Source organism: Myodes glareolus, chromosome 5, assembly GCF_982192425.1.
Source record: "Myodes glareolus chromosome 5, mMyoGla1.1, whole genome shotgun sequence".
NCBI lineage: Eukaryota > Metazoa > Chordata > Mammalia > Rodentia > Cricetidae > Myodes > Myodes glareolus.
The window spans coordinates 89,727,345-89,748,421 of record NC_142030.1 but is presented as its reverse complement, the minus strand read 5'-3'; the positions used below and the strand labels follow the sequence as shown (position 1 = coordinate 89,748,421).

The 21,077-nt window shown below is 46.8% G+C and overlaps 2 protein-coding genes across 3 annotated transcripts; both read left to right on the top strand.

Annotated features, from left to right (window-relative positions):
• The first annotated feature begins 498 nt into the window (after positions 1-498).
• LOC125398314 (alpha-1,3-mannosyl-glycoprotein 4-beta-N-acetylglucosaminyltransferase-like protein MGAT4E) lies at positions 499-5,066 on the top strand. 2 transcript variants are annotated; one of them, XM_048431111.3, is made up of 4 exons: positions 499-780; positions 2,140-2,259; positions 2,984-3,140; positions 3,867-5,066. In XM_048431111.3, exons 2-4 carry the CDS (start codon positions 2,152-2,154, stop codon positions 4,994-4,996), a joined length of 1,395 nt encoding a protein of 464 aa, XP_048287068.3. In that variant the 5' UTR covers positions 499-780; positions 2,140-2,151; the 3' UTR covers positions 4,997-5,066. The 2 variants fall into 2 exon arrangements, with proteins under 2 accessions (XP_048287068.3, XP_048287069.3); XM_048431112.3 differs by lacking the exons at positions 499-780; positions 2,140-2,259 and having other exon boundaries at positions 3,028-3,140; positions 3,872-5,066.
• Positions 5,067-13,440: 8,374 nt separating this feature from the next.
• On the top strand, positions 13,441-19,773 carry Cyb5r1 (cytochrome b5 reductase 1). The gene is made up of 9 exons (XM_048430807.3): positions 13,441-13,595; positions 13,857-14,006; positions 14,151-14,223; positions 14,678-14,784; positions 15,193-15,322; positions 15,998-16,081; positions 17,808-17,893; positions 18,540-18,639; positions 18,970-19,773. The coding sequence occupies exons 1-9, from the start codon at positions 13,581-13,583 to the stop codon at positions 19,140-19,142; spliced, it is 918 nt and encodes a 305-aa protein (XP_048286764.2). The 5' UTR covers positions 13,441-13,580; the 3' UTR covers positions 19,143-19,773.
• The last annotated feature ends 1,304 nt before the right edge of the window (positions 19,774-21,077 follow it).

Genomic DNA, 21,077 nt, shown 5'->3' with positions numbered 1-21,077 from the left:
CCCAAAGAGTTCCACCAACTGGGGACCAAGTATTCAAACATGAACCTGCGAGGGTTAATCTCATTCAGACCTTCACGGGGGTGGGGGGTCAGTCCCAACAGTGAAAAAGAACAGATAAGAAGAAATAAAAGGAAACTTCAGAGGGCCACTGAACGCTTCTAAGTCCAAAGGACGCTTCTAAGTCCAAAGGAGAGCTAGATATTTGGGAACAGTTGTGTGGTAATCCACCAGCTAGCACAGCCAGCAATTGAGAACATGAGTGATACTGACCGGCCCATGGGGCCCTCTGATAAGAAAGGAATAACTCAGAATCTACACTTGTTGACTCAAACTAGCAAGTAACATTCCAATTTCAAGTTGCAAGACTGAAAAGCTGGTTTTAAAACTATGTCCCTACCTCACCTGATGGCACCTGATGTAAGGCCAGATTGACACACAGCACCCATTCAGGCTGAACAATGGTTGTCAGGTGGGGTTTCCTGGCAGGGGTGACTAGCTCCAGCGACCTCAGGGAAGCTGAGCTTTATTTTTCTTCTTGGTTTCGGAGAAAATCCTGATCCAGCTAACCCTCAAGCAGCATTTCCTGCTGGCAGAAAGACTTCAATGGTTATCGCGCCCAAACTTGGCGGAGATGTGGTCCTGGGTGGGAATTTCTGGTTTCTTCCAGGTTTGTATGGATCCCTGCAGTCCACTATGGAGTAGATACACCAAGTCCTACTGACTTCACGCAAAACCTTGTCTGTCTGCTTGACATAATCCTGGAAAGGATCAGGTCCAAAAGTAAGTATGGAATTGAGAGATGAGATCTAATGTATTTGTCACTAATCCCTACTGGAAGATGTTGGTTTGAATTTGATACTTGGGCGGGAATATAATTAACACTTAACCCTAAATTTCCTCTTCATTTAAATTTTGTTTTGTTTTTGTTTTCTTCCGAGACAGGATTTCTCTGTGTAGCTCTGGCTGTCCTGGAACTCACACTGTTAGACCAGGCTAGGCTTGAACTCAGAGATCCACCTGCCTCTGCCTCCCAAGTTCTGGGATTAATGGTGTGCGCCACCACCACCCCATCCATTTAGAAAATTATTATGGGGGCTAGACTCAGTGGTCATGAGCTATGAACAGCTTTGGCTGTTTTTCCAAAGAACGCAGGTTCCCAGCACCCACACAGTCACTCACATCCATCTGTAACTCCAGTTCCAGGGGATTCAACACCCTCTTCTGGCCCCTGCATGCACCAAATACACATATGGTACACAGACATACTTACAGGTGAAACCACCTATATACATTTTTTTTTTAAAAAAAAAGTGTATTACTATCACAACCTGCCAGTGACCATTGCCAAGGAATTGAAGTAGAATTTGAAACTGAATAAACCAGAGGACTCTAGGCTAGTGCCTTTACCAGGATTCTGTGAAACTTTTATCCCGGCAAGCTCACAGAGAAACAGCGATAAACATACTAAGTGGTTCTCATCACCGTCGGCAGATGTGCTTAGGATACAGACGGTCTCATGGTGAAATGGGGCTGCGTACACAACGCCTAGAACACACTAAGCTGCACTGCTGAGCAGGAGAGAGGAAACACCTTGCGCAGGGCATTCCTCCCAAGGGAGTAAACAAAGTTATGGGAACAGAGTTCACACGGTAGGATAGTGTCAGGAAGCCAAGTATTTACTTGATTTAAGTGTATGTACACATATGTAGGCATATTCACATGATAGCATCCATGTGGAGGTCAGAGGACAATTTCCAGGAGTCGGTCCTCTCTTTCCATCATGTAGATCCCAGGGTAGAACTCAGATCATCAGGCTTAATAGTAAGCGCCCTTAGCTATGGAGCCATCTCTGCAGCCTCCACTTCCCCTTCCTGGCAACATGCCCTCTGCAGTTCACCTAGGAGCATAGAGAAGGCAGGAGCTCCACAGAATGAAGCCTTTGTTTGTTGATTTTCTTGAAATGACTAAAAGCAGGGGCAAGAGAAAATTTGGACGAAAAAGGTTAAGACAATAAGCAGGCATTGGGAAAGCTCAGTCCAGGAAGGGTGGGCTCAGGACATGACTTGCCAGGCGGCAGGGCATCCCTGTTCTCTGAATAGGAGGCCCTCGGGATCTACTCTGTTCACCTTCCTCCCGCAGCCTCTCCGCACCATGCAAGGTTGCCTGTGGAGATGCATCGGAGTCCTGGCATCCTTAGTCATGCTGGGGTTCTTCAGTCGGGAGAATAAAGCAGCTCGTGTGGTGTCCAACACATCACTGGTGAGTACCAAGTCTAGAAGCTTCTCCCTTCACAGGAGAGAGTTAAAGCCTCTAGGCTCATCATGGGCACGCTAAAGGGGAGCATCTGAGGCATCCAGACAGTGCCAGAGAGGAGGTTGCCTTGGAATTGGACTCGAGACAAATAGGGTTGGGGGAGGGCAGGAAGAAGATCAGGCATTCCAGACATAAGGTGAAGCACAGCCACCGTAGAAGGTGGAGGTACTGACCAGCACCCATGGAGGAGGAGGTGGCAACAGACCCGCCACGGCAGATGCTAGTCTTCCCCTTTCTCCTATGAGAAATGGGAAGTGATGTCCCGCAGTGTAGGCCTCAGTGCACACACATGGCAGCTAAGGTTTTGGGCAGCAGAGCTGTGTGAGGTGAGACTAAGCAAGTAAAGGGCTTTCAGGCTGGGGCAGCGTGGGGTGGACGTTAAAGACGGCCAGGCTCTGTCTTTCAGAACCCAGCAGAGGCCTGAGCCAAGTTAGACCAATTAGACCATGTTTGCCCACAATGACACATGGGCAGTGGCTTGGCGGGCAGGTTCTCATTCTATAGGATTCCAAGGCCACATGGCTGTGGTTGAAAAGTTCTGTGGGGGGCTCATGACTAGGTGGGGATGGCAGAAAGCTGTAATGGATCCTGGGAGAGGCCGTGTGCCAGTTGTCTCCAGAGGATCCTAAGACTCGCCCTTGGGACTGATAATATACCATCTTGTATTCAGAATGAAAAGAAAAAAATAATACAGCAGATCGCTCAGGAACAGATCAGCTCTGAAGCCAAGAGACATCTGAAATACTTCGCCAAGATGCAGGAAAATTCCCAAGTACTCCAGCATGCCAACTACACACTTCTGGCTGGAACCTCTCCCCAGGGAAAGCGTGAGTCTGTGGGAAGAGCCATTAGACTTGGAGACGGCCAGGCAAAGTCTTTCATCCAGAAAAGGAGAGTGGGGTCTGAAGGACCGAGCTAGCAGTTAGTGGGAAGCAAGTACTCTGAGTGAGGACAGGCTAGGACAGGTTTCCACTTAGGTTCATTTGCCTCCCCCCGATCCTCCTTGAATGCCCAGTAGGACCTCTCTGTGAGGGAGCCTGTGGTGACATTTATTCATGCCAGGCTTCCAGGAAAGGGACTATGGATGGAAGAGGAACCAGGGGAACTTGGGACGTTGGTGGAGGAAGTGGGTAGTCAAAAAAGAAGGGAGTGTGAACTTATGGTCCACTGAACTGCACAGCCCAGTGAACTAGACTGGCCAGCTATGCGGATTCAAAGGGGCCTGAGGATGCTCTAGTCCAGGACTGGGTAAACCATAGTAGTTGAGATAACTCTGAAGGTCAAGGTCAGGCCAAGATCATTTGCTTACATGGCAATAGCTACATAGTTTCATACCAAAGAAAGCCTTATCCTCTGTGAAGCTTCTCCCAAGAGCCTTTCAAAGTATTGAACAAGCAAGTGAGACTTTATAGCGTTGAGCAGGTATTCACCTCCCACAGACCTATACTCCCGGGAGAAGAAGATGTGAGCTTGGCTTAGGTGAGGGGTTGGGAAGAAAGTCCTGGAAACCACCTACCTTGCTGAAGTACTGAGGGTATCCCTGTGTTTCTCAGGGCAGCTGACGGTGGGGATCTCCTCAGTGCAGCGAACCCATGGGAGTTACCTCTTGGACACCCTGAAGTCTGTTTTCCAAGCTTCCTCGGAACAGGACCTGAAATACATGCTGGTATTGGTCCTCCTGACAGACACTGACCCCACATGGCTCAACCAAACAGTTGCCAACATTTCAGGTCTCTTCATGCCACACATTGAATCCGGGAGCCTGGCGGTGATCCACGGTCTTCTTGGTGACTCCCTAGCAAAGAGCAGAAATCACACCTCACCCTGTGGAGAACTTTTTGCTAGGCAGAAAACAAGTTCTGTCCTCCTCATGAATTTTGCCAGCAACCTCTCTGACTACTTCCTGTTGCTAGGAGATAACGTGAGGTGTGCCCCCAGGTTTGTGTCTAACATCTACTGGGCAGTGTCGGCCTGGAAAGAGCTCCCTTGGGTGATCCTGGACTTCTCAGGCATGAAGATCTCTGGGAAGGTCTTCCACACCAGAGACCTCCCCCGCCTGACCTCCTTCCTGCTCCTCTTCCCCAAGGACATTTCCACTCACTTGCTTCTCTCTGAATTCAGTCTTCTCTTGTCTCAAAATGTTCCAATTCGCTTCAGTTCCTCCATCTTCTACCACATGGGCAGTTACTCTGAGTTTGAAGACACGTGCTTTCCTGAGGAGCAGGACAAGGACTTGGGGGAACCAGACAACCCTGCCGCTACTGTCTTCACAGACATGCTCTGGCTTTGGAATGCCAGCCCACAATATGCCTACATTCTCAACGATGACTGCTTATGGGTCGTGAACCCTCTGGAAGGCAACTACTTGCTGGTGGTTCTGGATAAGCCACAAAAAGTCATCCGGGTAGCAGTACTGACAGGCTCTGCTCATAGTAAGTTGAACTACTTACAACAGGGACAGATACTGCTGGGCTATAGCCTCATGGACTACCCCAAACACTGCGCTCACTATACCTTGGTAGGACCTGTGGTGAGAGGGCAGTTGGACCAGATGGTATTTTATGAGGAAGATGCTGTGAAGGAGATTAGCTGTATAAAACTTCTGGTGACAGCATCTCATGACTTCACCATCAAGATCCTACAGATCAGGGTCTGGACAGAGGTCGAGGAAGAGGAGACTTAGAGACTACTGTGAGATTTCTGCAAGTACTGGCTCTAGAAAGAGAGAAATAAATGCATCAATTGACCAAGAATTTCTCCTCCTCGTGAATACAGTGATAATGCAATTTATTCTCTAAAGTGGGATCCTATGCTGGTTGGTTCTTATAAACTTGACACAAACCTAGACACATCTGAGAGAAAGTGCTTCTATAATGCTGGGCCGTGGGCAAACCTGTGGGGCATTTTCTGAATTAGTGTTTGATGTCAGCTCCTCAAGAACATCACAGCAGGTCACTCTCTGGCCTCCTGCGCACGTACACACACACACACACACACACACACACACACACACACACAAGCTCTACTGGGAAGTCAGATGTCATGGCCCATACCTAGAATCACAGCAATTAGGGTGTGGAGGCTCAAAAATTCTCAGTTACCTCAATACTAGCAAGGGCTATTACATGAAACCCTCTCTTTAAAAAAAGGGGGGGGGAGCTAGATGTTGTGGCACAGGCCTTTAATCCCAGCATGGAGAGACAGAGGCAGGAAGATCTCTGTGAGTTCAAGGTCAGCCTGATCTACAGAGCTAGTTTCAAGATAACCAGAGTTACATAGAGAGACTATTTCAAAAAAAGAAAGGAAGGAAGGAAGGAACAAACAAGCAAACAAACAAAGAAGGGGGGAAAGATAACATAGATGTTGATTCTCTAATGGAGAAAAGATGGATTTCAATAAAAATACAAATGAGAGTGTTTTTACATTGTCTACTTTTCCATTTAAAGTATTTTTTCATACAGAATATTCTGATCATGGTTTTCTTCCCCTCATCTCCTTCTAGATCTTTCCACTTCTCTATGAAACCCCAGCAGTCCAACTCCATGCCTTCTTCCTCTCTCTCGTTAGAAAACAAGGAGCCAAAGAAACAAACAACCAGAATAAAACAGACAAAAAGGAAAAGTGCAAGAAACACATGGACATGCAGATACACACACAAAACCCATAAAAACACAAAAGCAGAGACCATAATCTAGAAGCAAAACACAAGTATGGTGAACAATGACCAAACAGCAGGGTAGTAGTGGCACAAGCCTTTAATCCCAACACTAGGGAAGCAGAGGTGGGCAAATCTCTGTTGCAGAATATTTATATGCTGTGAAGATGTATCTTTGCCAAGATACATCTAATTGGTTTAATGAAGATCTGAATGACAGGCAAGAATAGTCAGGATTTCCAGGGAGAGAGGGACAGAGAGACACCAGCAAGATGGGGAGCAAGTGCTGCACTGAGGAAAAGAAAAAGCCACGTGGCAGAATGTAGATTAATATAAACAAGCTAATTAAGTTATAAGAACTAGTTGGGGATAAGCCTAAACTAAAGGCCAAGTTTTCATAATTAATAATAAGTCTCTGTGGGCTGCTGGTCCAACTGGTCCAAGAAAGCTTGCAACAGATCTGTGAGTTCAAGGCCAGCCTAGTCTACAGAGCGAGTTCCAGGACAGCCAGAGAAACACAGAAAAACCCGTCTCAAAAAAAAAAAAAAAACTAACCAAAGAAACAAAAAGATCAAACAAAGCCATTATGAAACAAAACATCTCCAAAAGTGCCCTTAAGTTTGTCTTATGTTGGCCATCTGTGCTGGGCATGGGGCCTCCATTTGGTGTGGTTTGTATATCCAGTGAGACTGCATTGAAGAGAACTAATTTTTTTCCTTTTTGAGTAGTTGTCAAATGGAGACGGCTTCTGGGCTAGGGAAGGAAATGCCTACCCACTTCCCCTCTCAGCGCAAGGGCCCGGTCTGTCTTAGACCTGTGCAGGTCCTGTGCGTGCTGCCAGAGCCTCTGAGTTCATGTGTGTGTCAGTCCTGCTGTCCGAAGGCTGCTTCCCTGGTGCCCTCCATGCCCTCTGGCAGTCTTGGCGATCTTCCCACCACTTTGTCTACTGGTTTTCACACTTTTCCAAAAGCTAGAGAAATGATGACTCCATGCAGCCAATTGCTTTTCACTGCAATACTTATTCTCCTTTGCAGTAGAAAAAGAATGTTGGGCCAAATTCGGTGGCACACGCCTTTAATCCCAGCACTCAGGAGACAGAGGCAGATTGATTTCTGAGTTCGAGGCTACCCTGGTCTACAGTGTGAGTCCCAGAACAGCCAGGATTACTCAGAGAAACCCTGTGTAGTCCATGAAAAGAAAAAGAAGAAGAGGAAGAGGAAGAGGGAGAGGGAGAGGGAGAGGAAGAGGAAGGAAAGAAGGAAGAAAGGAAGGAAGGAGGGAGGGAGGGAGGGAGAGAGGAGGAAGGAAGGAAGGAAAGAAGGAGATGTTGGGCCAGCAGGGTGGGTAAAGCTTGCTACCAAGCCTGTTGACCTGAGTTCAATTCCTGGAACCCTCACGGTGAGAGAAGAGAACTAATTCCTGCAAGTTGTCCTTTGCCACACACACACACACACACACACACACACACACGCACGCACATGCACAAACACTTGCATATTCTCTGTTTTTCTCCTTTTCAAAACAAATGCACAAACAAAAACAGAATGTCATGAGAGACCATGTGCACATCTTTAAAAAAGAACATAATTCAGTCACGCTTGGTAGCACACACCTTATACTTCAAGCACTTCGGAGGCAGAGGCACAAGGATCTGTGTAAGCTCAAAGCTGGTCTGGTCTACATCGTGAGTTGCAGAGTTCCAGGCTAGCCAGTGTTACATAGTTCCTGTCTCAAAATTAAATAATAAACAACACACTTACATTACTTTTTTTTTTTGAGACGTGTCTGACTGTGTACCCCAGGAAGGCTATGGAAACTCAACTGACCTTGAGCTCACAGAGATCCACCTGCCTCTGTCTCCCATAACAGCCCTCCAGTGATAATATTAAAGTCATGTACCACCTTACTGGATTATTACTTTTGTCTACATGTATGTCTGTGAACTACATGCAGGCACAGTGCCCACAGGGCCAGAAAAAGGCATCCATCCCCTGGAACTGAAGTCACAGGTGATTATGAGCCACTAGGAATTAACTCAGGTACTCTGGAAGGGCATCCATCTTTCACACCCTCTGGGGTTTTTTAAATTTTACTTTTTTTTTTAATTTAGATTTTGTGGGTGGAGAGAGGGAGGTTCAAGACAGGGATTCTCTGTATAGCTCTGGTTGTTCTGGAACTCTCTGTACCAGGCTGACTTTGAACTCACAGAGATCCTCCAGCCTCTACCTCCTAGTGCAGGAATTAAAAGTGTGCACTACCACCATCCTACCCCAGCTTTTTATTTAGATTTTAAAAAGTCCTTTTTAATCATGTGTCTGTACGTATGTGTCTGTGTATTGGTGTCAGTAAGTTCACACGAGCGCATGCCCTGAAGAGGCCAGAGGCATCAGATCCCCCTGGCGCTGTGTTATAGGCATTAATGAGTCAGCTGACAAGGGTGCTAGGAACCAGATCTTCAACTTGGATCCTCTACAAGAGCAAGTCACACTCTTAACCACTGAGCCATCCCCAGTCCCCCCCCCCCTTTTTTTTTAACACAGGCTAAAAACAGCCCTAGAAGTTAATGTCTTCCTCCAGGGCACAGGGCAAGTTTGTTTATAAAGACAGTGACTCCCTGTGCAGAGATTTAGAGGCTGCCTCTCCTGTGATGTGAAAGCTCTGAGACTTCTCCTTCCTCCCTGGAGAAGATGTGTTTGTCCCCTAAGCAGAATAATAAGGGTAATGTCTCCCCATGCGTCGAGTTTGACAGTGGTCCTTCTCCGTACAAAATCAGACCTTTCCCTAGGTTAGCACGTCTCAGCCATGGTGCAGACCCTCCATGTGAACAGTATCCGAGCAAACCTCAGTGAATCATCCCTCACTAGGTTCCCCCTGGAACTGGAGGGCAAGGGGAATTGTGGCCACATGAAGCCTATAGTGTCTGCATCACCAGGAGAGTCTGGCATGTCTCTGGGAAAGCTATCTTCCTGGTGTTCAGGGCGTTCATGACTTCTTCACTTAACTGCAGCGGTGGTTACATTTTTTTCTTTTTTAAAGATTTATTTATTTATAATATATATAGCACTCCTCCTGCATGTACACCTACATGACAGAAGAGGGCACCAGATCTCATTTTAGATGGTTGTGAGCCACCATATAGTTGCTGGGAATTGAACTCAGGACCTCTGGAAGAGAAGCCAGTGCTCTTAACCGCTGAACCATCTCTCCAGTTCCCTGATTACATTTGATTACATTTTTTTGTGTGTGTTTTTCCTAGAGCCCTTTCTTAATTTATTATTCATACTGTTCAAGGTACTTAGTAAACAGAGACTGTTTCCCCCAAGGGCCTGTGAATGGAAGAGAGCAGAAACATTAGATAGATATATGAGTGTGTTCCAGAGGAGCTGTGGAGGTTTTCTCTCAGTGGAGTGTCACAGTATGCTAAAGTGATAGAAGGAAGCCAGCCAGAGCACTGCAGGAAGAAGCAGGCAGATTTCTGTGAGTTCAAGGCCAGCCTGGTCTATATAGTGAGTTCCAGGACAGCCAGGACTACATAGTGACATCCACTCTAAAAAAGTGAATTAATTTAATACATTAATTACAGTTAAAGTAGATGCAGGAGGAAAGAGGTGGAGATGACACTAAGTAAGATACAGCTACAGCGATCCACAGAAAAGATGGTGGTGCTTCAGCCAAAGCAACAGCAGGTGGTGAGACTTAGTTAGATGTTGAACATGTTTAAGATTGACCAAAATTAGTGAAGATTGGTTGAGGGTTTGAGAAAAGGAGCAAGCAGCAAAATGGATTGTTCTGTAATTTTTAATTGACAGAGAAAATAAAGTCATATACAATGTAATATATATTTATATACATATATGCCCGAATAGCTCTCACTAACATGTACTTCACCTTACAAGGTTTCTATTTTTGTTTGATAAACAAAGAATTGAGACTGTAAAATAAAATAGCACAAGGGAGTTTTGGAGGTAAAAATTATCCTATATCTTGATTGGGGCGTTTACACAAATCTCTACATGTTCTAAAATTCATAGAACAATACACCAGAAGCCTATTTCAATGTATAACAGTTTGTAATTATTGTATTGTAACAGTAGCATTATGATTCTTCTTAAGGCCTTATCTTTTCAAGGTATATGCTAAAAATATTTAAGAGCAAATTACATGAAACATGAGGTGTTATTGAATATTAGTTTAGGATTTGTTACATTTGTGTTTATGCTGTGGAATATTTGTTTAATGATGCAAAGATGTGTTTCATTTTTTATGTTTGCTATATTTGTTTACCTCTGTGAAGCTGTGTTACTTTGCCTATCTAAAACACCTGATTGATCTGATAAAGAAATGAATGGCCAATAGCTAGGCAGGAGAAAGGATAGGCGGGGCTGGCAGGCAGCGACAATAAAAAAGAGAGGAGCTAAGAGCAAGAAAAAGAGAAGAGGATGCCAGGGGGCAGCCCCCTAACCACACAGCCAGTCATGGAGCAAGAAGGAAAGAAAGATATATAGAATAAATAAAGATATATTGACTAAAGAAAGGTTAAAAAAAGCCCAGAGGCTTTTAAAAAGAGAAACAGGATAATTTAAGTTAGAAAAACTGACTAGGAACAAGCGAAGCTAAGGCCAGGCATTCATAAGCAAGAATAAGTCTTCATGCTGGGTGATGGGGTCCCAAAGAGTGAAGGAAAAAAAAACAAATACAGTAAGATTTGCTTCAAAATAATACTGGAAGGGATGAGCAAATTGAATTGCCCAGTGAGCGAAGAGCCTGGCGTGCAGGCATGAGAACTTGTGTTTTTCACCAGTGCCCACAAGAAAAGATAGATGTGGTTGGTAGTGTGTAACTCTAATCCCAGGTCTAAGCAATAGAGATGAGAGGGTCCTGGGGTTTACAGGCCAGACGGTGGGTACAGGCGATCAAAGAGCTCCAGGTTCAGTGACTGACCTTGTCTCAAAAGATATGGTAGCAGTTGGGTATAATGGTGAACACTCTAATCCCAGCACTTGAAAATCAGAGGTGCATGGATTTCTATGTAGACCAGGCTGGTCTCGAATTCACAGAGATCCACCTGCCTCTGTTTCCCTACTACTAGGATTGAAGGCGTGCGCCACCATTGCCCAGCCTCCAGTTATTTATTTGTTTTTGGGTTTTTCAGGGAGAAGGGGTTCATGAGGTGCTGAGTCAAATCCTTGTTTAAGCCAATAAGGTGATGTTGGGGGTGGACTTGAAGTAAAGCTTTAGTTCCCCCTTCCATACAAAACAAGGTCTCTTTTTTTAAGGCTCCTTGAGAGGAGGTAGAAAAGGGGAGTGGTGTTCCACCGACAGAGTAATGAGCCTGGTTAATATGTGACCTGTGGACTGGCCTGTGAAGCATACAGGGCTGTTAATATGTGACACTGTGAGGCTGCTACTACTGAAAGGCCTGGAGGCTGGGCATGGTCTTATCAGCCCCTTGTGGCCCCAGCCTCCTTACCTGAAACGCCTGTTCCCCTGCCTGTGCAACATGACGGTTGAGAGCACACAGTACCCAGGAGAAGCCATCTCACCTGATCCGGTGGTTCCCAGAAATGCACTCTAGTTGTGTGCCCCTTTGGCTGTCAGGATGCTCTCCTCTTGTTCTGTACCTCTCCCTCCCTGCCACATCCCACCCAGGAAAAGGAGGAGGACCTGGAACCGAACCAGGCAGTCAAAAGGTCAGCGGTGGTGATCTCTGAGCATTAGCAAGTCAGAAGCTCCAGAACATAATCCCATGGGTCTCCCAGAACAAAAAAGAAAGAAAGGGCTGGTTATGGTGGTACATGCCAATAGGATACGCTAAAGAGGCAGAAGCAGGAGGATCACAGAATCGAGGCCCAGTGGTTCACAATCATCTGCAATACCAGTCAGTTTTCCTGACTTATTTGGGCACAAGGCACACACACACATACATAATACATGCATACAGGCAAAATATTCACACACACACAAGATAAAAGGAGGAATTATTTTTAAAAATTAGAAAGTACGGCTCCATCTTCTCCCCCTTTCAAATTCCTACACTGGTGGGCACTTTACCAGACCCCGGCACACTTTCCTTTAGTTGGTGTTTCTGAACGGTGTTTAAACAATGTTTCAGAGCAGACATTCTAGCTGCACTGAAAATTCTGAGTGACGTTTTCAGCCAGCCCAGAGAAAAAAAGCCAAAACCTTTCTTGGGTCACTCAGAGTTGACTGAAAACCAAGGCTTCATTGTCCCTCATGTCCCGAAGGTATTCATTTCTGATGTCGCTAGTGTCACATATGGACCGTTTCGTTCATCCATCACTGTAGCTCAAATAGCAAGTGCCACTTTGGGAAATATGTCTGAGAAAGCATGATCATGGTAAATGTGCAGTCCCAGCAGCTTCTGGCGTCTCTTTCTAATTTCTGTTCCATGCTTATACTGTCAATAGAGCTGAGTCCCAAGCCCTAAGGGAGTCTTGGGGCCGTCTTCTGAGGTATAGTATAGTATGGTATAGTATGGTATAGTATAGTATAGTATAGTATAGTATATAGTATAGTATAATATAGTATTGTAGTAGAGTAAATGAGCTGCTATCCATTTAGCATTTTGTCCTCTGACAAACATTACATTAAAAACAAGCACATCTCAGTTGGCCTCAGAATAGTCTATGAGCCAATTACCCAAAGATCATTAAGTATATTCATTTATTGATGAAGAAATACAGAGAAATGGAGTAAGTTGTCCAAGGTCACAGGGCCGCTGAGAGCTAAAGTCGTCATTCTTGTGTAGTCTGAGGACCCATACTTGGTGGGGAGCTTGACTTGAACCAAAAGGAAGCCCTTGATTTTTAAAAGATATTGATTTATTATTTATTTTTGTTTTGCATATGAGTGTTTGCCTCTATGTATGTATGTTTGAATGTATATACAAACCCGGTATATATACTGTGCATATAATGCCTGAGGATGTCAGAGGAAGGCACCAGAACCTCTAGAATTAGAGTGACAGATGGTTGTTTCAACATGGGTGCTGGAAACGCAGGCAGGGTCCTCCACAAGAGTGGTGAGCTCTTAACTACGAAGCCCTCTCCAGCCCCTCCTGACTGATACTGATGAACTGATATTGTGAGCAAAATCAGTTGTTTTGTTTGAAGGACTAGGAAATGAAGTTGCCTGGTCACTCTTCCTGAAACAGACATCAGCCAGTCAATACAATTGTCTGGCAAGGCAACCTGTTGGGGAAAAAAAAAAACCCAACAACAAGAATTGTCATCTGATGACTTCCTGTTCTACTTTAAGCCTGTCTCTGGCTCAACACTCCACTTTCCATGAGGCTTTCAAACCGACAAGAAGATATTTATCACGCGAATCAGCCTGGCTCCATGTTAGACGGAATTGTCATCCCTTCCCTTTGGGATACTTGTAAGTGGCGGAGACCCGAAAGCTAGAAGGAAGTGGGCTGAAACTGCCTAGGAGCTGCCCGCATCCTTGGACCATCCAGTCCATAGGGAAGAGGCTAGCCACGCGGGCCCTCCTCCCTAGACCACGCCCTGGAGAGCTCCGCCCCCGGACCCGCCCCGCGGCGCATTGTGGGATCTGTCAGCCCCACTGGAGCGGGACGCGGCGCTAGGTCATGGGGATCCAGCCGGTAAGACTCTCTCGTTCGGTGCCCTGGGCCCGGGGTCCCCGCCCCAGCTGATTCTGGGCAGTTGGTACCGCGGGACTGGACTGTGCCAGCTCTGGATGCCGGGGTTTCGCTGCACCAGCTGTGGGCTGGGGACGCTACTCCGCTCACTCCTGCGGCTTTGGCATTCTCTCTCACTGGAGCTCGGGATCACCTCCCCTGGTCCCCCACCCACCTCCTGGTTCTTCTTCAACGTGGCGATCACACTTCCTCCTCTGCCCGTAGAACCCGGTCCTGCTAGCCTCTCTGGGGGTGGGGCTGCTTACTCTGTTTGGACTGGCTGTGGGTGCCTATCTGGTTCGAAGATCCCGCCGGCCGCAGGTCACTCTCCAGAACCCGGATGAGAAGTACTTGCTGCGATTGCTAGACAAGACGGTAAGTTGTGAAGAAGGGGGTTAGGAAAGAGAGGGAACCGAAGTTCTCCTGTTTTGAGGGATAGCATCCACTGCAGTTAGATTGCTCCAAGGGACTTGGCAGACCAGACCTGCTTGATGAAACATCTTCTCGTTCATCCTCTAGACTGTGGGCCACAACACCAGGAGGTTCCGCTTTGCCCTGCCTACCGCCCACCACATTCTGGGACTGCCTGTGGGTAAGGAAAAGGGAGTAGGCTTCTCTCCTTGGCATCCTACGACGACGGCGAGTCACTACTTTGCTATTTTCCCTGTACACACCGTACCTCCTTCCTCACTTGGCTTTGAGTCCATTAGTTTATTAGGGGCCACTCCTTTAGGGTGTTGGCATCTGTGCCCTTGTCATCTTTAACCTCCAGTAGTCCTTCCTATTTCCTGTGGGACTTGTCATAAGCTCCCTCTCACCCCAGCAAAAACTTCGCACCAGCTGCTAACGTCCTGACTGTAGCTGAGGGAGTTTCTCAGGTGGGAGGAGGCAAGAACGACTGCGGAGGGACTCTCCCTGAGGCACGTTCCTTGGACCCACACCGAGAAGCAAACTATTCTTTTCTCTCAAATCTGAGTGTTTTGAAAAGGTGACAGGGACGTAGCACCAGCCACTGCAGCTTATGTAACCCTCCCCATTGTTCCCAGGCAAGCATGTCTACCTCTCGGCCCGAATTGATGGCAGCCTGGTCATCAGGCCTTACACTCCTGTCACCAGTGATGAAGACCAAGGCTATGTGGATCTTGTCATCAAGGTAAGCGTAGAGAAAGGAAATCTCGGGGCTGGGGAGATGGCCTGGTCTTTAGGTAAAGCATTTGCCACACGAGCCTGAGTTTGAATTTCCCAGCACCCATGCAAAGCTGGACACAGTAGCCCATGCCTCTGAAATCCCAGCATGCCTCTACTGGGAAATAGGGTGTGGATACCTGAGAATTCCCATAAACTCAGAGTTTGGGGGCCAAGTAGCCTTCCAAGAACAAGAAATATAAGATCCTGTCTCAAACAAGATGGAAGACACAGGCCAACATTTGAGGTTGTTCTCTGACCTCTCTGGATTTGCTGTGGCAGGCGTACACACACGCGTGCACGCACGCATACAGACACGTTACATGCGTACACACACACATGCATACACACATTTTCTTCCTCTCTGCTTCATCAGGTTTATCTGAAAGGTGTGCACCCCAAATTTCCTGAAGGAGGGAAGATGTCTCAGTACCTGGATAGCCTGAAGATTGGGGATGTGGTGGAGTTCCGGGGGCCAAGTGGGTTGCTCAGTTATGCTGGAAAAGGTGAGTATCTGTCTTTTCCCTCCTACTGTCTCGCTCCTGTCCCTTCAGTCCCTCGGCACAGTGTGCATGCGTGCACGTGTGTACCTAGATAAGGTCTCCTAAAGCACCTCTGCTACAGAAAGGCAGGTTTCACCTTGCTCACCAGCTGTGGTGGAGATTATCAAAGTACACCTGTGCTCCTCCTTCCCTCCCTCAAAGATTCTTCCCTCTGGCTAAGAACCAAAGAGAAAGCATTTAGTGCTTCCCAAGGGAACCGCTGGGTGCTGTGCTGTACCCCTGGTGAAGGCTCTGGACCACTAGGGAAACGAAATTCACCCTGGCCCCATGCCCGCCCGCCTCACCAGGGAGCAGTTCTTTTCCAGAGGGTCTTCGCCTCACACCCCTTCTCTTGCCCTCACGTGGCTCTGAATCTTCCAGGCTGTGGGGGTACCACTGGGTTTTTTTGGAGTGTGGCTTCTGTGCTCCCACTATGTGAACTGACTAGTAGGCAGACAGCCCAGCCCCTTTGTTCTTCCCACATAATTGTCAGGGCAGACTTAACTCAAACCTCGGCCCACGTCCCAGGATCAGATTCCGTAGCAGCTGATAAAACAGCCTAGGGCATGTTTTCAATTCTGCATTTGTTTATTTAGTTCTTGTTTTGAACTGACTCTAACACTACACTTGACTTCTCAGGGAATTTTCACATGCAGCCCAACAAAAAATCTCCACCTGAACTGCGAGTGGCCAAGAAATTAGGAATGATTGCTGGAGGGACAGGTCAGTATCCCTTGGGGGACAGTTTTGCTTAGCGTTGTTGGGTTTGCTTTGCAGATTTCGATATGATCTCAGGCTTTGTAATAGAGGACAAGCTATTAATCAAGGGACCGTCATCATTCACCCCCATCACTGCCTAATCAAGGGACCGTCATCATTCACACACCCCCATCACTGCCTAGACTTCCCCAGTAGCTGAAATCATAAGCAAGGAGAAACAAACAAACAAAAATTCACAGAATGAGATCAATAAATCAGAAGCGTTCTCCACAAACTGAGTGGATTTAATGACTTTGAGAGAAACAGGTAAGTAAGAATAGGGGAGGAAAAGACCAGGCCCGGTGCTTCAAGTCTGTAGCTCTAGATACTTGGATTTGAATCAAGAGGCTCACAAAGTTGAGAGTCAGCCTAGGCTACATCCCTAAATACAGAGTTCTAGCCAAGCCTGGACAGTTTAGTGAGCACAGTGGTAGAAAACACTTGCCTCACATGCTCACTGCCCTAGATTCAAGCCTCTATATCTCCAAAGAAAAGCAAGAGTACTGTAGTACCACTCTTAGATACCTGCTGTCTGTAAGTAGGTAACTATGAGCCTTTCTCGTCTACAAATGAGGAAATAGAGATTCCTAGAGCTTAGGTTTCCACAGGTTTTTTTTTTTTAATTTATCTATTCATTCATTATGTATACAGTGTTCTGCCTGCATGTGTGCCTGCAGGCCAGAAGAGGGCACCAGATCTCATTACAGATGGCTGTGAGCCACCATGTGATTGCTGGGAATTGAACTCAGAACCTCTGGAAGAGCAGCCAGTGCTCTTAACCTCTGAGCCATCTCTCCAGCTCTCCACAGGGTTTTTGTTTTGTTTTTGTTTTTGTTTGGTTGGTTGGTTTTAGTTTTTAGAGTCAGGGTTTTACTGTGTAGCCCTGGCTGTCCTGGAACTCCTTCTGTGAACCAGGCTGGCCTCTGCCTCTGAAATGCTGGGATTAAAGATATGCACCACTACTACCTGGCTACCACAGGTTTAGTTAGTAATGGTCACAGACAGGATTCAAATCTGACTTTGCCTGATTCCAGAGAACTTATTCTTACCCTCTATAAGCAGTGTTCCATAACTCTTATCAGTGAAACAGAAGGGACCGTAGTGACCTATGATTTTTTTTTTCTGAGGTGGGATGTTATGTTATGTTATGTTATGTTATGTAGCTCCAGTTGGCCCAGAACCCACTCTGTCCTCACAGAGACAAGACAGAGTGCTGGGAACTAAAGACACGGGCTACCATATATTTCAGGCCTAATCTATAGTGCTTGTACTCCTACCTCCAAGAGACTTTCAGGGCAAGTGTCTTAGTTTTAGAGCTAGTATCTTGGATTGACTCCTTAAAAGGATTCGAGACAGAGTTTATCTGTGTAGCCCTGGCTGTCCTGGAACTCATTCTGTAGACCAGACTGGCCTCAGACTCACAGAGATCCGCTTCCCAAGTGCTGGGATTAAATGTGTGTGCCGCCACCACCCAGTTTACACTGTGTTCTTAGGTGAATGTTAAGCTCCAGAAGCGTAGGTCCTGGTGAGTGTGCAGGTGGAGGTCCGAGGATTAGATGCAGCAGGAAAGCACGGAGAGTGTAAATGACAAGCTTTGAGATGGCAGTTGGTTAGCGTAGAAGTCGGGACAAAGCAGAGAGAACACGTCTCTCCAGCCGACACATCTCACCATGGGATTATCCTCATGCAGGAATTACCCCAATGCTGCAGCTGATCCGGGCCATCTTGAAAGTCCCTGAAGATCCAACCCAGTGCTTTCTGCTTTTTGCCAACCAGGTTGGTTTGCTTTTCTCAGTCCCAGCACTCTAAAGTTGGCTGTGTGGATAGATGGGGCTGAGAGAGGGAACTGGCTCGGTGCCTATTCTAGTCTCTGTCCAGAAGCCCTTCTGCGAATATAGGGGTCTCCATCACAATAAGAAAGAAAGAGGGGGACTAGAAGGATCAGGATGCAGATTGAGTTTACAGTCCCCACATGGCAGCTTACAACTTTCTCTATCTCCAGCTCTACCGGATCTGACACTCTCTCCTGGGCTCCAGGGGCTATGGGTGCCAATGCAATGCACTTATATACATGCAGGCAAAACACTCATAAAATAAAAGACTGAAAAAAGAAAGAGAAAAGGACAGGGACCTAGTATTAAGCCAGTTTCATCTCTGGCCCCCAGGGAAACAAGAGAAGATGGAGGTGTCTCACGCTGAGCATAGGAACTTGGACCTTCTTGGTCAAATATCCCTTTGTAATGTGTAAATGAAGGTCACTTCCTGATCCTTAGCACCTAAAAGTACTGCCAAGCCTTGACTCTTCCTAGAACTCAAGCATGCCTTTAGTATTCCCTTTCCTTCTTGGATGGAAGGTTGTCATAGCAAAGTACCTATCTGATTTGGGCCCAAGGTTTCAAAGACTTCCCCATTTGCATTTCAGACTGAAAAGGACATAATCCTGCGGGAAGACCTAGAGGAACTGCAGGCCCAGTATCCTAACCGCTTTAAGCTCTGGTTCACTCTGGACCATCCTCCTGAAGGTATCTTGTCATTTCTGAATATCTAGCTAGTCCCTCATTGTCTAAATCAAGCCACATCCCTGCCCCTCTGTGAGTTCTGGCTTTAGTAAAACAGACCATCCCGGCACGGCCAGAATCCTAAATCTGTGTGCACAGACAAAATGATCTCCTGATCCCTTTCCTTCGGGCTCCTGTTTCTCGGGTGGGTGGCAGGGTTGTGGCTATAGTTGCTGCTATAAACTGAGACCTTCTCAGGAGCCCCTCTGGGTCTTCTCAGTGGTCTGTCCTGGAAGCGTCAGTCTATTGCTGACTTGGATCGGAAGTATCTGCTCTCCTCTCCCTCTACTCCAGGTTGGCCCTACAGCAAGGGCTTTGTGACGGCTGACATGATCCAGGAGCACCTGCCCGCTCCCTCGGACGACGTACTGCTGCTGCTCTGTGGGCCACCGCCAATGGTACAGCTGGCCTGCCTCCCGAACTTGGATAAGCTAGGCTATTCCCAAAAGATGCGATTCACCTACTGAGCATATTGAAGCCTCCCTGACCCCATGTGTGCAGTGGTCCCTAGTCAGTTCTTGACCGCCATGAGACCTAGTGCCTTTGCTAAGAGCATCAGCCTTCCGCGTCTCATCCTGGAACCTGGATGCTTGCAGAAACGACACTCCTCTAGCTACGGTAGAGGCAGGTCAGGCTGAGTCACTTCCAGGAAGCCTCCCTTACCCTAATCTCCATGTGATAAACGGTCCAGACGAAGCTCACAAGGAGCAGTCTCTTCTGTAGGGCCAGGAAGAAGGGAGCGTGCACATTTGTCGTAAGGCTGGCTAGTTCCTGAGAGCATCATGGCTCACCTTCTTAGTGTCTGTGATGAAAGGAACGGGAAATGGACATTTGCTCAATATTCAGCACTTCACCTACTATTTATGCGAGTCCAGGTTGAGTGGGTTTATAGGCATAGTCCTACGGAAACTGAAGGAATGGAACCACTTCCCAAAATTCTAACCCTCAGAAAAAGGGGTCTGATTATATATTTGCATGTGTATCTCTCAGTCCCTGCCTGGGCTAGAACGAAATGGTTACCCACAACTTAAGATTGCTGCTTGTACAAGGAATCTCTGGCTGTTCAAATAAATGGAGCTGAGGCCCTGATCTCAAGGAGTCATTGTGTCTGGGCTCTTTGTCTGCCAGTGCCTGAGGACCGTGGAAGGGAAGAGCTCCCAGCACAGACTCTCCTGGGTGTTTTACAGAGCTTCTGAGGAGTTGTGCCGTGTGTGGAAATGTGAGCTGCCACCAGACCCAAGGCTTATTCCTGCAGCTGTTCTGCAAAGCCAGAGTCCAAGTCCTCCCTGGAGGCTTTAGAGACGGAGGGAAGAAAATACAGTTAGAGGGGACTTTTAGAGTATGGATAGCCTTCCCAGAGGTCCTTTAATTTGGTCAGTCTTCCCCTCTTTCTGTGGGCCTGCCTTCACGCTATTTATCCTTCAGAGTGCCCAGCATACAAAACAAAGTATTGTCTTTCCATTTGGAAGGGACATCTGCCCCTTTAAAAAGTAACCTGACATCACCAGCTCTGAACAGATTTGGTGACTGGACAGAATTGGCCTCTCCCAGGCCCATCAGTCCTAAATAGTCTTCTATGCTTGAGATTTCAAGATTCAATCTCCTCACTTCTCCCAGGATAGGACTAAGGCAGCACTGTGGCTTCGTTGTTAGTCTCATTGGGAGAAAACAATGGTTTGGATTCAGTAGGAAGGTCAATTTTGTTTTTTTGGGGGGGGAGGTTTTATTGTGTATGTATGGGTGTTTGCCTGCATGCATGTCTATACACCACATGCATGCAGTACCCAAGAATGCTAGCAGACAGAAAGATCCCATGGAACTGGAGTTACAGACATTTGAGAACTGTTGAGTGCTGGAAATTGAACCCAGGTAGTCTGGGAGAGCAGTCAGTGATCTTAACTGTTGAGCCATCTCTCCAGTCTCGCAACATTGCTTTTTCTGCATGGATCTGGGTGTCTGTCTCTGAGGCTCCTGGTAGAAGATTTATGAGACCCTCAGAATTCACACACACACACACACACACACACACACACACTTGTTCACACACCTTAGTGGCAAGAGAACAGATTTCTTCGGTAAATCCTATTGGTGTTCTTCCATCTAGTATATCTTGATTAGACAGTATGTATGCATCACTGCTCTGTGAGCTACCTCACCTTCGGAAAGGAAATTCTTGCTAGGATGGTCACCTTAGTGAAGCAGCCCAGCAAAGAGCTTCCTGCGTGGAAGCTTACTAGTCCTTGTTTTGTGCAGAAATGACTGCAAACATTTATTAAGGACCCATTATGTGAGCACTCAAAGTATCCTGAGGTTACAACCATGACCAAGAATAGCTAATGGTAGATTTTCTCCCCCAAACTTCTCCAAGTCTAAGCAGACAAGTGACAAGTCATCTCAGTACA